The sequence below is a fragment of the Mus pahari genome, chromosome 4 (assembly GCF_900095145.1).
Source record: "Mus pahari chromosome 4, PAHARI_EIJ_v1.1, whole genome shotgun sequence".
NCBI lineage: Eukaryota > Metazoa > Chordata > Mammalia > Rodentia > Muridae > Mus > Mus pahari.
In genome coordinates this window covers 108,330,053-108,345,466 of record NC_034593.1, presented here as the reverse complement: position 1 = coordinate 108,345,466, position 15,414 = coordinate 108,330,053, and the positions used below count along the sequence as shown (strand labels likewise).

Here is a 15,414-nt window from a genome sequence, read left to right as displayed (position 1 = left end):
TAACAGTGGTTTTCTCCCAGGCCAAAAGTCCAAGAATTCAATAATAGTTGAGTCTAAGAGGCTCCCGTGTCCGCTGGTCATGTGCCCACATCAGAAAGGACTAGCTTCTGGAATGCCAGTGAAGGAATGCTTCAGGAACTTGCCCTTGAGAATGAAGGCAAACAGACAAAAAGCAAAAGCGTCTCTCCTTCATGCTCTTCATATAGGCTGGCACCAGAAGTTAGGTCTTCTGACTTCAAAAGATGGAGATGTAGGATAGGTCTTCCTGCCTCCAATGATTTCATCAAGAAAAACCCCTTACAGGTATACCCACCAGCTTGGGTTTGGTTAACTCCAGGCTAGTCAAGTTGACAATCACGATAGCCATCACATCTAGCTTGTTTATTTTGTCCATGTTTCTAAGATACTGTTTTACTTTTGGATTTTGTCAGGTTTCATTTTGGACATTTTTTTAATTGAGTAGATTGCACACATTTTCCATTACGTTACATTCTTTCTACAGCACTTGTGAAGGGCAGTTGTTACGCTGGTAAACTCCATTTTGTTCGTTAACTTTTTCTTTTATGGATGGTTTAGTTTGTCCTGTTTAAGCCTTTCTTACCTAAAGTAAAATGACTTTTGTTTCCTAAGAGTTTTCATTCCAGTTTAATACTTAGGTCTCTTCTCCATTTGGAATTAACATTTTTCAGGACCTCTGCATTTTGTTACATTCACACACACACACACACACACACACACACACACACACACGCACCAAAAACCTAGAAGGAAATAAGGGGGGTAGAGAGGAAGACTACGGTATGAGAAGCAGGGAGAAGAGAGAAAAAGTCGAGTCCCACAAAACAGGTTGAGACCATGGATTGAAAATTTTTATTTTAGATGTTGACATCAGTTTTTCGAGCCAGTGCTTGCTAAAATGAATGTTTTCATTAATTAGTCTTGCAGCTTTGTCAAAAATAAGTTGCCTTAAAAAGCTTATCTATATATGATTTTTATGTCTGTCCTCTCTGCTGTGGACTGGTTTTTAATCTATCTAGATGTCAGGGGCATACTGTTTTAATTAAGCATTAGGTACATACTAACTCTTGAAATCAAGTTGCCTTGCTCTGCCAACTTTGTTGTTTTTTCACAGTTGTTTTGGCCCTTCTGAGTCACAGAAAGCATACTGGAATCCTGCTGGATTTGGCATGAATTGGTGAAGCAATTTGAGAGAAACTGACAACTTAATATTGAACTTTCCTATTAATGACAAAATAAAGTTTATTTCTTCACACTCACATAGGTCTTTAAGGTTTTGGGCATTGGCCTTTACGATTTCACTGTGAAGTTTTATATTTTTTTTGTTTGTTTTATGTTCAGTTCATCCCTCAGTATCCACAGCTTCTGTAGTTAGTGTTCTGTAGAGAGTTCAACTTGGATTGTTTGGGGCAAGAATTTAGAAATACGATGTGTTCTTGCTTTCTGCACTTTTACCAAATTCAGTTTGTAAATCTGATGTTTGTTTCAGATTCTAACAGAATTTGTATATTTACTGTTAATGACCAGCTGTTTGGCTGCCTTTTTTTCCTTGTCTGTGACTTGTAGTAAGTATTAAGTTGACTGGAAGTGGTGAGAGTAGCCAGTTTTACTTGTCCTTTGATTTAGGGTGAATATTCTATCTTTCTGACTCTTGAATTTAAGCTCTACGAACCATCCATTAAGAAAGGAATGCCATTTTAAAGTGAGGCTCTGTAGGTTGTAGGTCTTGGGCCTGTTTTCTCTGTGGGGAAGTTTTAAGCTACATACTGTGCATCCTATATGCTTTCTATTGTCCTTTTCTTTTTCCTTTTAGAGATAGGATCTTACTATTATTTTTTTTCCAGCCTGAAACTTTTATGTAGATGAAACCTACCTTGGAGTCTGAGGTCTGCCTGCAGGGGAAGCTGGCACTACAGTTGTGCGCCTCTGCACTCAGTCCTTCTCCCTGCTCTCCAGTCTAGAGCCTGCAGACACTTGAGAGCTCTGCTTTCTTACACTAATTATTCATGTGTTGTTTTGATTATTGATTCATAGTATAAATGTTCTCACTTCAACTTCATGAACTTTTCTGTCAATTTTTTGTCTTCATTGATTTTTTTTTCCTTCTTTCTTTGCTTCATGTGAATGTATACTTTTCCTTTTTAAAACATTTTTATTTTTGATTTTTTAAAGAGGAATTACTTTACTTGAGAGGTTCTCACTGTAGCTCTGACTGTCTCAGAATGCATTGTGTAGACCAGGCTGACCTAGAGCTCACCGCTGTGCTCCTCCCCTTACCCCGCCAAGTGCTAGGATTAAAAGGTACATGGTTCTCTACCAAGTGGTTTACTTGCTTCTCTGTAGTCATGACAAACACCATGGCTGAAAAAGCATCTTGGGGAAGAAAGGTTTATATGACTTACAAGTTGGTCTGTCATCAAGGGAAGCCAGGACAAGCAAAAGGCAGCAACAGAAAGAAGCAGAATCCATGAAGGAGACTGGATTTTCCATAGCTTGCTCTGTCAGCTTTCTTATACATCGCAGGACCACTTTTCCAGAGGTAGCACCATCTGCAGTGAACTGGGCCCTTCCTGTCAATAATCAACAAAAAAGCCCCATGGATCTGCTCATAGGCCAGTCTGATAGAGACAGTTCCTCAGCCTAAGTTCCTTTGTCCCTAGTGTATGTCAGATTTACAACCAAAGCACACACAAACCTTTTCTGACAAAGGGTTTAGCTATTACATCCCTCTTAGTGGTGCTTCTACGGCATCCTCTAAACCTTGGCTTGCTTTTCATTGAATATGCTGTTTTATATTTTGTTTGTTCCTATTTAATACAGCGCCTTTTATTGCAGACTTGTATATGGCCAGATTTGTAGCAGTTGTTTTTTTTTTTTTTTTTCCTTTTTGTTAACTAAAAATCAAGGTCTGCTTATAAATAGATTGATGATAAAGTATTCCTGTTGTTAAGAGTAGCTTGCTTTTTTACCAAATTAGATTCTGCTCTAAAAATAACACATTCATCTCTAACTAACAGTTTAAGTTGTACTATATGACTATTGAATTCTTCATCATTGGTTTGCTTTCATGAGTAATTAAATAATACTATGCATGTCTTTTGGTAATAGTTGAATGTAACTTTTTTTTTTTAAATAAGGTATCTGTTTTTAATTTTTTTTTTTTTTAAGATTTTGATTAAAGTCTTTTTTAGTGCCATAGCATGTACTTTGTGCTACAGGTTTTTTTCTAAAAATTTCAAGTTTTCTAACATAATATCTATCGAATGCCTGCTCTGTTGAACATAAACTTCTAAACAGTGTGTTGAGTTTTATTCCACTGTTACATATTAAGCATTATTCAGTAAATGTATAATGACTATGAAAGTGTCCTGGGCTATGTTTATAATTCATGAACAATTTAGCAGTAAGTAAAAAGATAAAAACTGATTTTATTTTACCTTATTCCTATTTGTTGGACAAACAAAAGATCCAGTTTATAGAAAGATCACATCTCTGTGGAGACTCCAGGTCTTAAGTAAATGCCATATAGCTATGGCAGGGTTACTTTTCAGTGACAGAATGGACTCCCTGGAAATAGTAAGCTGTTCTTCCTAGTAGATGGGTTGAGAGACATGTGAGGCAATGACAAGTCTGTGGTGACTGGCAGAAATTCAGTCATTTAGCACCAAGTTTAATACTTTGAATGGTGTTTTTCTCCTTACCCTCTTTCTGTAAGAGTACTGGTCAACAGTTTTTTCTCTCAGTCTAGCAAAACAAAATTAATCAAAATGTAAAGGAATATTGTTGGTTTTTAAACCATACACTTGTTAAATGAACCTTATTTTAATAGACAAAACCCTACTTAGTAACCTACCCTCCCGTTCCACCTCACCCCCATACATCAAAACTCTGAGAAGTCTTTATGTACAACTACCTACCAATCAGTTAACTGGAAACGTAGAGAACAGAATAGATCACAACAGACTATAGCAAACAGTTGCAGGCCATGGGCCGTTCTGTAGATTCTATAAATGTGTGTCAGTTCTCTGTAGCAAATAAGAGGTAATACTTAAAAAGGGTAGAGTAGGGCCAGGCATAGTGACGCACGCCTTTAATCCCAGCACTCCGGAGGCAGAGGCATGTGGATCTCTGTGAGTCCAAGGCCAGCCTTATCTACAAAGTGAGTTCCAGAACAGCCAGGGCTACACAGAGAAACTGTCTCAAAAAGCCAAAAAGAGGAAGAAGGGGAAAAAAAGGATGGAGAACGTATGGGTAAAATGATGTGAAGGTATTAATCAGCTTTTATAGTGCTCCTTATAATAGGTTCAGATCCTGCCAGGTAATAAACCCTGTAAATCAATAATGTTCATGGAAAGTTGCACATTGTAACACAGATTTAACTTCTGACAATACCAAGAAGTTACAAGCTTTTAGGTGTCCTAGTAGGTTTATAGCTGTTGCTTTTAAAGGAAACAACTGAAGCGTTTACACAGGAAGCAGCATCGGTACCTGCAAGCTGTTAGAATAACTGGGACAGATTGGAGTGTGGGGATCTCATGTTCTAGCTATGTGGTCAAGAGTCCTATGACTAGTAATTGAATAGTAATAGTTTCAGATAGTATCATACTAAAATATAAATTTATAGAAATAGCTCATATAATGACTTTTTATACCTCGTTGCTTTAAAAGTGAGAGTAGTAACTTTCTTCTCTAGTGCGGTGATTCTCAACCTTCCTGACGCCATGACCCATTAATATAATTCCTCACGTTGTCATGATCCCTGGTCATAAAATGGTTTTCACTGCTACTTCATAACTGTACTTTTGTTACTTTTGTTAGGAATTATAATATAACTATTTGATATGCAGGATATCAGATATGTCACCCCTGTGAAAGGGTTATTTGACCCCAAAATAACCATTGGATGAGAATTATTGTTCTAGTGCATTCCACTATTAAAAATGTGTTTTAAATGTTTGCCACACAAAATCTCACATTTTGTCTAATTTAAATTGATCTTGAACTGTTCTGCATTTTTCATTAAAATACATCAGAAGTTAAGGATATATATTGATTACATTGACAGTATTCTTTTTATACAGTAAAAGTTAAAATAACTTATTGAGTAGTTTTCCTTTTAGGAATCAGGAAAAGCCAACATGTTGATTAATGACTCTTAGAGCTCTTTTTTATCAATCAGTTTATTCCTATACCCAGTCCTTCATACTTTCTATTTCCACCCTTCAGTCTTCTGCTGCTTGTTTCATATGCTCCTTATATTTTCTTCATTAATTATGAACATAAAAATTAGATGAAACTTGATCAAACGTGATACAGGTTTAATATTTAGCAAGAATATCTTGCTGTGCTATGTCATTTCTGTTGTATTATTTCAGGAGGAGCAGACTGTCTTCGTTCCTTTTGTGACATTCATCAGACATACTCATTATAGAATGCTCCTATCATTTATTCACTTTCAGTAACAAGTGATTGTGTAATCCTACTGGTGTTGTGAAAATAACATAGTTTTTCTTCATATATTAAAAGTCCTCTAAGAATTGCTCAAAAATTACGTGTTTACACTGTAGCCACATGTAATTTTTAAAACTGGAGCAGGATAGATTTTATTCTCTGATAGTTTTATACATGAATATAATGAATTACAGTTGTTCTTATTCCTCTCTCTTTTGCTGTAACCCTCCTTCCCAAGAAGTCCTCTACCTGGGCGGGAGGCTACTTACTGGAGTATGGGAAATTTACCAGTGGCTGCTCCACTGAAAAAACTGATACCCTCTCTCCCGGCAGACATTGACTGCTAATACCTTGGGGAGGGCGGGCTTGGCTCTCACAAGCCCCTCCTCATCACAGTTTTTCTAATGATCAACCTCCAGTGTATTTAGTACGGGCACCTTTTTTGTTATTATTACCATCTTGAAATTAAGAATTTTAACATTCGTAGTCTATTGTAATGACTATTTTTAAAATGTTATTAAATCTTGGGCAAGTGGAGCTTCAAATACCAGTAACTTTTGACATGTGGTTGAAGTTTGAGCCATGTTTTTCAAAAGACCATGTGCCCAAGGTGTAGAAAGTGCTCCCTAGCAATCTCAATAATGATGTGCCAGGGGATACTTCTTTAAGATTGTTCCTGTTTCACGACTCTTTCAGGGACAGTTAGCAGTTTTTGATAGAAATATCTTATGAGTTCATTCAGTATTTCTCATTCATACTTAAAGCTACACTGGTTTTGATTATTTGAGTTTTAAAATACTGTTTTTGCTTATTTGATTTCTTTTTCAGATTTATTTTGTGTGTTTGAGTGTTTTGCTTACATGTATGTTTGTGTATCATGTACATCTTGGAACTGGAGTTAAGGACAGTTGAAAATTGACATATGGTACTGGGAATCAAACCCCAGGTCCTGTAAGGACAAGCACTCTTAAACACTGGGCCATCTTTCCAGCCCCTCATTTTATCTTTGTATCTCTTGTCCCTGAAAAATCTTGCTTGCTAATATTAACCTTGGTATACCATGTGTAGCACTTTAAGAAACACTAGCTTGCCACATGTAGCACTAGCTTTTAAAAAAGACACTACTTTACTAAAAGCCATATTAATACTGTACTAACATTATTTAAAATAATGAATTTTTTTTAATAGTCATGTTTTTGTCTTTAGGACATATTTCATAGAAGCACAATGTAGTTATTGAATTTTAAACTTTATTGAAATTACTCTCTGTTCTACCAGCAAAATAAAGAGATTTGTTTTCAATTTTGGGTTTAATAAAAAAATTTTAACTATCTTTCTTCCAATTAAAAAAAAAAAAGACCCAAAATAAGCTACATTCAAGGAAAGCTAGCTCACCCTGTGCTTTGTATTCTCTATATGTGTATTTTCATTAATTGACTGGTTTATCCAACTCATTCGTTACATGCAAATATAAATTCTTCATTTTCCTTCCCACAATAGGTAGAAAACATAATGTGTAATGTCTTATATCTTGGCATTTTCCTAAATGATACCTCCTGGACAACAAACCATGCCTTCTGTAGACTTTCACTGGTTTTACTCTTGCCAGAATGAAAAATAACTAGTATTTATTTAGAATAGGTCCTAAATAGGAAGTTGTTGGATCAATGTATAATACAAATACAGTTTTACTGGATATCCCTAAATGTTTTGTGTGGGGTGGTTTTTGCTACCCAGAAATACAAATGCCAGAGTCTCATAGTACAAAGCGGTTTTGTAGTCTGTACCTGTAGCCCTAAGTAGGTGGTAGGGGAGGCACAGGGTCTCTAGGGCTTGCTGACTAGCTGTTGTAGAAAGATCAGGTAAGCTCTGGGTCCCAGTGAGAGACCCTGTCTCAGGAAAAGGAAGAGTTGGAAGTGTTGCTAGTCTGGTGAGTGAGAAAGTATCCAAATACAGAATTAATTTGGATTTGTTTTACTATGAGGAAGATTAAACAGATTTTCAGCTTATGATTAATACTTCTCTGCCAAGATCTTCAAGTTTTTAAGTCTGTATTTGAAGTTTAGATTTCTTTTTTGATTCAGTTATTTAGAATTTGTTTCAAAATTATATCTGGTTAAACCAGTTGAACTTGATTGCATTTTTCTTTTTCACTATGCTTTTCATGAAAGGCATCTTACTGTGTTTGGATAAACATGGAATGTATTATAGAGTTTATATTCCAGTAGATTTTATGGATATCTAAATAGAATGGATAAATCAATATTAGGATGATTTCGAAGGAACAAAACAGATTTTCAGTCTACTGTTTTGACCTGTTTTTCTTGAGTCTTGAGGCTCTTTGGCCAAAAAGAGTATGGTCCATGCATTCTTCCTTTGTATATCTCGTGTATATATTGTCCTTTAAAAATAAATCTTGGGCCTGGATCAATGACTTAGCAGTTAAGAATGCTTGCTGCTCTTCCAGAGGACCCAGGTTCTGGCTCCCATGATTCATATCAGGCATCTTATAACCACCTGTAACTTCAACTTCAGGGGACATGTCCTGATTAACTTTATGACACAAGCTAGAGTCATATTTAATGAAGGACCTCAGTTGAGAAAATGCCAAAAAAGTCAAGCTCTAGGGTGTTTTCTTAATTGATGATTGATGGGAGAGAGTTTAGCCCACTGTGCAGTACTATCCCTGGATTGGTGTACCGGGTTCTGTAAGAAAGCAGGCTGAGCAAGCCATGATGAGTAAGCAAGAAAGCAGCATCCCTCCATGGCCTGCACATCAGCTCCTGCCCCCATGTTCCTCCTGTGGTTGAGGAAATAAGACAGTCTTTAACACTTTCTTTTATAATCAGTGGGTACCTGTACACATGTGCCATGAACACATGCTGACACATACATAAAACAGTAAATGAATCTTTAAAACAAGTCTTGCTTGTTAAGTAGGAGAGAGGACCAGAACATGATCCAAATTTTATGTAGCATCAAGTTTATCTGTTGCTTGTAAAATAATTTTGTGATAGCTTTTAAAACATTTATTTACTTGTGTGTGTGTGTGTGTGCACCATGTTGTTCATTGTACATGTGGGGTCAGTAGACAACTCCTGAGAATATTTTGACTTTCATCTTCTATTGAACTTCAGCCTAGCTGTCCTGGAAGTTTCAGGACAATCCCTGTCTCCACGTTCCATCTTTCTGTAGCAGTACTGGGATTACTACGGATGAGTAACTCCACATCCACCTTTATACATGGGTTCTGGGGATCTGAACTCTTGTCATCAAGATTGCACCATTTTACTGGCTTATCCCTATTCCTGGCCTTGTGTGATATCTTAATCTACAATTTTGATTGTAATTTGTTCTGATTTTTTCTGATCATTTGGTTAGATGTTATTTCACAGAAGTGGCTTATTCGGGGTCATTAAAATGCCTTGTTTTTATTCATTGTTTTCTCCCTGGAACCTTCAATTAAATTTATTTGTGATAATATTAGCAATCTCTTATCTACCACTTAAAATGTAAATGCTACATATATGTGTATGGCTGTATGCTCTTTTCTTTACCTACCTGGGCATTTAGCACAGGTGTATCCTAAAGATTTTTTTCTTTCAAATATAATTTTGTCATGTAATTGAACAAGATAATACACTTGTTCTTCCATGCTCATTGGCTTATATGTTCAGCATTCAGGTAATCGTGTATTGAAAATACTGCCTTTAAATTGGTTGAGTATGTGAAGACTTTTTCTTGTAAACATGTCATATATGTACAATTTATATTGTATTATATTTTGTAAGTAACTTAAAGACTTTATATGTTGGAAGATGTGTGCAGGCTATAAGCCATGTCTTACACAAGGTATGAGGATTCACTCATTTTAAGTCTCTGAGAATCTCAAAACTTAATTTCTCCCTGATACTTTGGTATATATATGTGTTTGTGTGTGTACACATAGGTATACAAATGTACAAATGTAATAGATTTTATAAAAATAGTTACCCATGATTTGTCATTTTGGGGGTAGGGAAGGGTCTCACACTGTAGTTTAGACTGGCTTTGAACCCATGATGTAGGCAGTCCGGTATCAGTCTCCTGAGTGCTGGGGTTACCCATGTAAGCCAGTACACCTGACTCTGGCTGTGACTTCTGTTTTGATTCAGTGAAGATTTCAGTAATTAGCCAAATTATATGTGCAGTTGCATAATACTGTGGAGAGCTCTTCTGTGAAAATGTTCAAATTTTCTCATTTGGTGGATATTTGGGATAAGGTTTTTAAAGTTGAACAGTGCTGGTGTATGTGTGGCCGTTTTTGAAAGTGTACACCGAGGCTTGAGTGTGTTAAACTTTACCAAGCAGCAGTGTGTTATTTCCCATGGTTTCATTCTGATTTATGTCTCGGATAAGTACAGAAGTGTTACATTTCAAATTGTTACTGACACTTTTTTATTTAGTTTCTTAATTTTTGTTAGTCTCGTGGTTTGTGTTGTGTTGTGGGTTTTTGGTTGTCGTTTGCTTGTTTTTGTTTTGTTCCTGGTTGTTCCCCCTGATAATGGTGTGTACATTTTTTTGGCATCCATCCATCCACACACACCCATCTGTCTGTCTGTCTACTTACCTACCTATCTGGTTCTTAAAGGCAGGGTCTCTTTGTAGCCCTGGTTTCCTGGAACTCTATAGACCAGGCTGGCCTTGAACTCAGAGATCTGCCTGCCTCTGCCTCCCAAGTGCTGGGATCAAAAGCTCCATATTTTTAATATGGAGCTTCACGTTAACCTTTACATTTGCAACATCAGATACATTTCATACACTTATCCAGCACTAGGAAGAAAAAAAAATGATCCAGGACAGAATCAGAATTAGAAAAAAAAAATAGCCTTATTTTTATCTCTTTTACAACTCATGTTCATTGCCTGAATTTAGTCCATCTTCATCCTCTAAATCCTTATATTTAGCCTTTCTTGTGGTCTTTGTAATCTGTTACTTTACCCACATGTACATTTGTTTACCTAATTATATATTGGCTACATTTCACGTATGAGAGAGAATGCAGGTTTTTGTCCTTCTGAGATTGTGTGATCTTGCTTAATACTATACATTCTTAGTTCATTTATTTTCCTGCAACATTTTTAGCTTCATTTTTCTTTAGGACTTAGTATTCATTCATTCATATTCATTCATTCATTCTCTCTCTCTCTCTCTCTCTCTCTCTCTCTCTCTCTCTCTCTCCCCACACTTGTATATCACTATTATCCATCCTTCTGTTGATGGACACCTAGGTTAATTTCTGTTCTTTGTTAAAGTAACCAAAGCAGCAGTAAACATGGGGTGCAGATCTCTTTATAGAAGGATAGGGCATTCTCTGGAGAGTGAAGAGCCAAGGAGTGAAGTAGTAGTTCTTTTGAAAGTGTTTGAGAAATCTCCAAGTGGCTTTCTACAGTAGTTGTATTAGTCCACCCCAATCACTACCAACAGAGAATGGAGTCCTCTCTTTTCACACCCTATTCAAAATTTGATGTGAGATTTGTTAATTATTGCCGTTCTTATTGAGGTGAGGTGGTGTCTCAAAATAGGTTTGTGTTTCCTTGATACTAGGGGCGTTGGATGCTTTTATATAGTTATTGGTCATTTTCATTTATTTTTTGAACACTGTTGATTCTTTGCTAGTTTTTGATTTCCTTAGCATGTACTTTCTTCAATTCCTTGTAAATTCAGATATAACCCCTTGTCTGAAGCATAGTGAGAAGAGATTTTCTCCCATTTTGTTGGCTGTTAATTCTGCTAATTGTTTCCTTTGTTGTATAGAAACTTAATTTTCTTTTTTTTTTTTTTTTANNNTTTNTTNNTTTNTTTATTTATTATATGTAAGTACACCGTAGCTGTCTTCAGACACTCCAGAAGAGGACGCCAAATCTCATTACGGATGGTTGTGAGCCACCATGTGGTTGCTGGGATTTGAACTCTGGACCTTTGGAAGAGCCGTCGGGTGCTCTTACCTGCTGAGCCATCTCACCAGCCCGAAACTTAATTTTCATACAGTGCCATCTGTTGATACTTGGGGTTAGTCCCTGTGTTGTTGGTATTTTATTTCAAAAGTTCTTTTTTACTCTGCTGTCTTGAAAGATATCTCCCATGGTTTACCAGTGTTTTAATGTGGCCACATGTTCCATTTTCATGTTGTTAAAATTATATGAACACATTTCTTGCAGGTTTTAAATTTTCTCTTGTTTTTCTGGCTGTCTTTTGTTGATTGTTGAAAGCCTGTTGGAATATGTTTGGAAAACAAGCTTAACTTTCTTCTTTCCTATACATACCCAGTGGCAGTACTTTCCTGACCCCATAAAGATTGAAGGCTTCTCTTACCAGCAAACAAATAATTCTTTAATAACAGATTACCAGCTGGGTGTCCTCCAAATAACTTCTGACATAATCCCCAGAGGAAGCCTTAGATTCTATAGGTTGAGGGTTTTGTCTTCAAATTCTCTCCGTTCTGGGATGGATGCCTGTCAGAAGCCCCTGGTTTTTGTAACTTGCTTCAGGATGTGTGGTTCCCATAGCTGTCTTGAGATCACTTAATTTCCTAAAGAAAAAGACTTAGAATGTCATTAGGAGTAAGATGATGAGGTGCTCAGGTGAGAGGGGGATGTAGAACTTTTCTAGGGTGCTGTTCTCCTGAAATCTCTATACACTAAAGTTGGAAACAATCGGATTTTTATGGATGCGGCTTCATTACATAGGCATGATTGACCAAACCATTGACTGTTGGTGATCAACTTAACCTTTCCCCGCCCCTCTTCATCTTTCTTGTCCTTGCAGTGACTAGTTATCTTGAACCTGCCTTGAGCTTTCCACTCATCAGCTATCTTGGGAGTATCATGCGTTTTAGAGCTATATTCCAGAAAACTGAACTGAAGACCTGTGTGTTTGAATGTACACATGCATATATTCATTATATCATGCAGAACTTATTAAAGTTACTCATTTTATTAATTTTATTAAACTTATTAAAGAATACTGTCTTTAATTATTTCCATTATTATTTGGGGACTTTGAGACTATGTACTGATAGGATTTTACCCAATATTTCCTTTTAGATTTAGTTTCTTTATTAGGGATCCTTGAAATAAAAATTTTTTAAAGTTTCTCTCTGCTGGTGTAAGAAAATGATTTCAACAAACCAGATTTCTTCGATTTGCTTTTCCCTGTGCTTTTGTTCTTTTTACCTGTTGTGATAATGTGTAACTGCTACATTTTCCCTTTCTTCTTGGTATTCTTTTGCAGGTTTGTAGTTTTAGTCCTTAAAATGTAACTTTTGGCTGTCAATCTACTAAGTGTGTAATCGTTTTGTATGTTTATTGGCTGTGTGAGTGCTTTTTTAGCCTTTCATAGGTACTTGGTGCTGTGTCCTTTCTCTGTATCAAGGTTGAGCATGTTCTTTTTGAAAATCTAGTTTTTCTCTGGAATTGATACAGTTTTATTTCTTCAGGTTATGATTTCCTAGGCTGGCATCTTAGAGTAGGGAGTGCTTGGATGTCAGTCTTTACTCTAGCAGGGCGCATGGACTTCTCAACTTCTGCTCACAGTTTTTGCTTGCCTTCTTGGCAACCCTAAGAACTCTTTTGCCAGCGAGTAGTAGATGATAGGTAGGCTCAGTTATGATAGGAGAAGACTGACAAATAACAGAAGAAAACCTGACTTGTACCTTTGAAACTAATGGCAAATGACTTGCCATTTTTTTTTAACCATATTCATTTCTCTCAGAAATTTCCGTTATTGTGAGCATTCTGTAAGATACATTTTTTGAAATGATCACTTGTTATAGTAGATGTCAATATTTTTCTGATCATACTCATTTATCAAGAGACATCTCAAGCTAATTTTGACATATAAAATTTTTAGTTGAATGTAAAACCAGTTGACATCTTAGATGAACAGTTTTAAAGATTACATATTCTTAGTATAGGTTTTGATTCTGAATTTAAGTACTAAAAGTTTGATTTGTTTTCAGTAGCCAACAAAATGGAACAGTCATCAATTATTATTTCCTGGTTTTTATAAAGTCCAAGGTAAAGAACTAGGTTAAATAAGATATTTCATGTAAAAATATTGTACTAGACAGTGTGTTAAACTTAACAGCTTTGTTGTAGAATCATTTCTCTTGGTCATAGTAGTGATGAGCCTTTTACACTGAAAGGGTGAGCATAATTTCCTTGTATAGAACAGCTGTAGATACAGTCCTCAGTACTTGTTATTTCCAAATAAACTGTGTATTCTGACAGAATATGTATAAAATGTCAACAACAGGTATGAAATAATTGGATGAAAAAATGACCAATATAGTTTTTTTTTTTTAAATCCCAAAAGATTTTGCCAAAAAGATTTGTTGTAGAGAAAAGGAAGAGAGTCAGCCTTCTGCATGTACAGTTAATTAAGAGTAAAGACTTGGTTTCCCTTTAATTTAGAAGCAGAATTTCCTACCCATTTCTTGGTAGTTCCTTATGAACCCCTAGGGTAGAAAAGAAATTAAGCAAGTTGAAAGATACAGTGATAATGCACATTTGAAAGGATATCATGTTTACTTTTGGAAGCTGGGATGTGTGTAGGGGTAATGGTGGATGTTTAGACATCAGAAACCCTTCTAAATGGTTGTGTGGCTTGTTTGGGTAAATAAAGCACCAAAGATCTCCAACCTGTTTACTTTTAGAATCAGATACAGAACGATTTACTGATGAGCTGACTTTATTCACTATATGAAACCCCAATCCTGTAATTGGGAGCCAACATTTGTGTATACAGTAACTTGGTTTCAACTGTCTTTTTATATTTCATAATTTATTATCTTGATTTTTGTGTTCAACTTCATTCATTAATCCAATATTTTTTAGTTATTTTAAATATTAATGACCTTCTATGCTAATAAATACATTTTTTAAATACACACATTGTTAAAATAGACAAAACAGTTGACTTAGTTACTTTAAATGTTTATCTAGTGAATTATATTTTTATAACATACAGCTATTTTCAATATATCTAAAACATCACCGAGTGGTTTGAACATGTGAGACAGTATAACCTTTCCCTGTCTTATTTATTTATACATACTTACCTACATACATACATGCGTGCATGTATACATGCATACATACATATCTTTTTGTTTTATTTTGCCAGATAAAAATTTTCATTCCTACTATGTTGGTTTTATTTTCAGTGTTCTAGTTGTCCGTATTTTTTACTTCCTTTTTATTATGCTAATGACAAGCACCCCATTTTGAAATTTGAATGATTATCTGAATGAGTAACACTGTTAGAGTGGAAGAGAAAATCATACTTTGAGAAAGGCTGCCTCCTCTGACCTCCTTTTTTCTTTCCTTTTGGTAAAAATTTGAGGTGTGGTCTCCCAAAGAATCAGTTATGGAACTTTAAACTTTTTCTTACTAGGATTTGGGCAAAAGAGGGAAAGAAACACCTTTACTTGGTGTAGATGGGAGAGTAAAGAGGTGTGAAGTTACCCTTTGTTTTAGGGCAGGGATTCTCGACCTGTTTGTTGTTTCAATCCCACGGTGGTCCCATATCAGATGTCCTGCAAATCACATCTACACATTATAATTCATAGCAGTAGTAAATTTAACAGTTATAAAATAATTTAAGCTTGGTGGTCACTACATTATGAGGAAATGCGTTAAAGGGTCACAGCATTAGGGAGATTGAGAACCACTTTCTTAGGGATTCATTTGAGTGCAGCAGTAGAAAAGTCAGAAATAAGAGATAAACTTTTGTATTATTTTTTAATCCCCGTGACTTACAGTAATTTGTTTTGTTTTTTTCTAGAGAGGATCTGACGAGCTACTCTCAGGCAGTGTTCTCAGTAGCCCCAACTCTAATATGAGTGGCATGGTAGTTACAGGTAAGTGTTGCAGGCTGACTGTTTTCCAGGGCAGAGTGTTAAAG

General features: G+C 35.9%; 1 protein-coding gene across 1 annotated transcript in view; it reads left to right on the top strand.

Moving 5' to 3' along the window:
- Ptbp2 (polypyrimidine tract binding protein 2) overlaps window positions 1–15,414 on the top strand; it is a 66,608-nt gene that overhangs the window by 4,800 nt on the left and 46,394 nt on the right. The window contains exon 3 of the mRNA XM_029537184.1: window positions 15,295–15,370. Coding sequence (XP_029393044.1) covers window positions 15,295–15,370 — 76 coding nt within the window. The remainder of the gene's footprint in view (window positions 1–15,294; window positions 15,371–15,414) is intronic.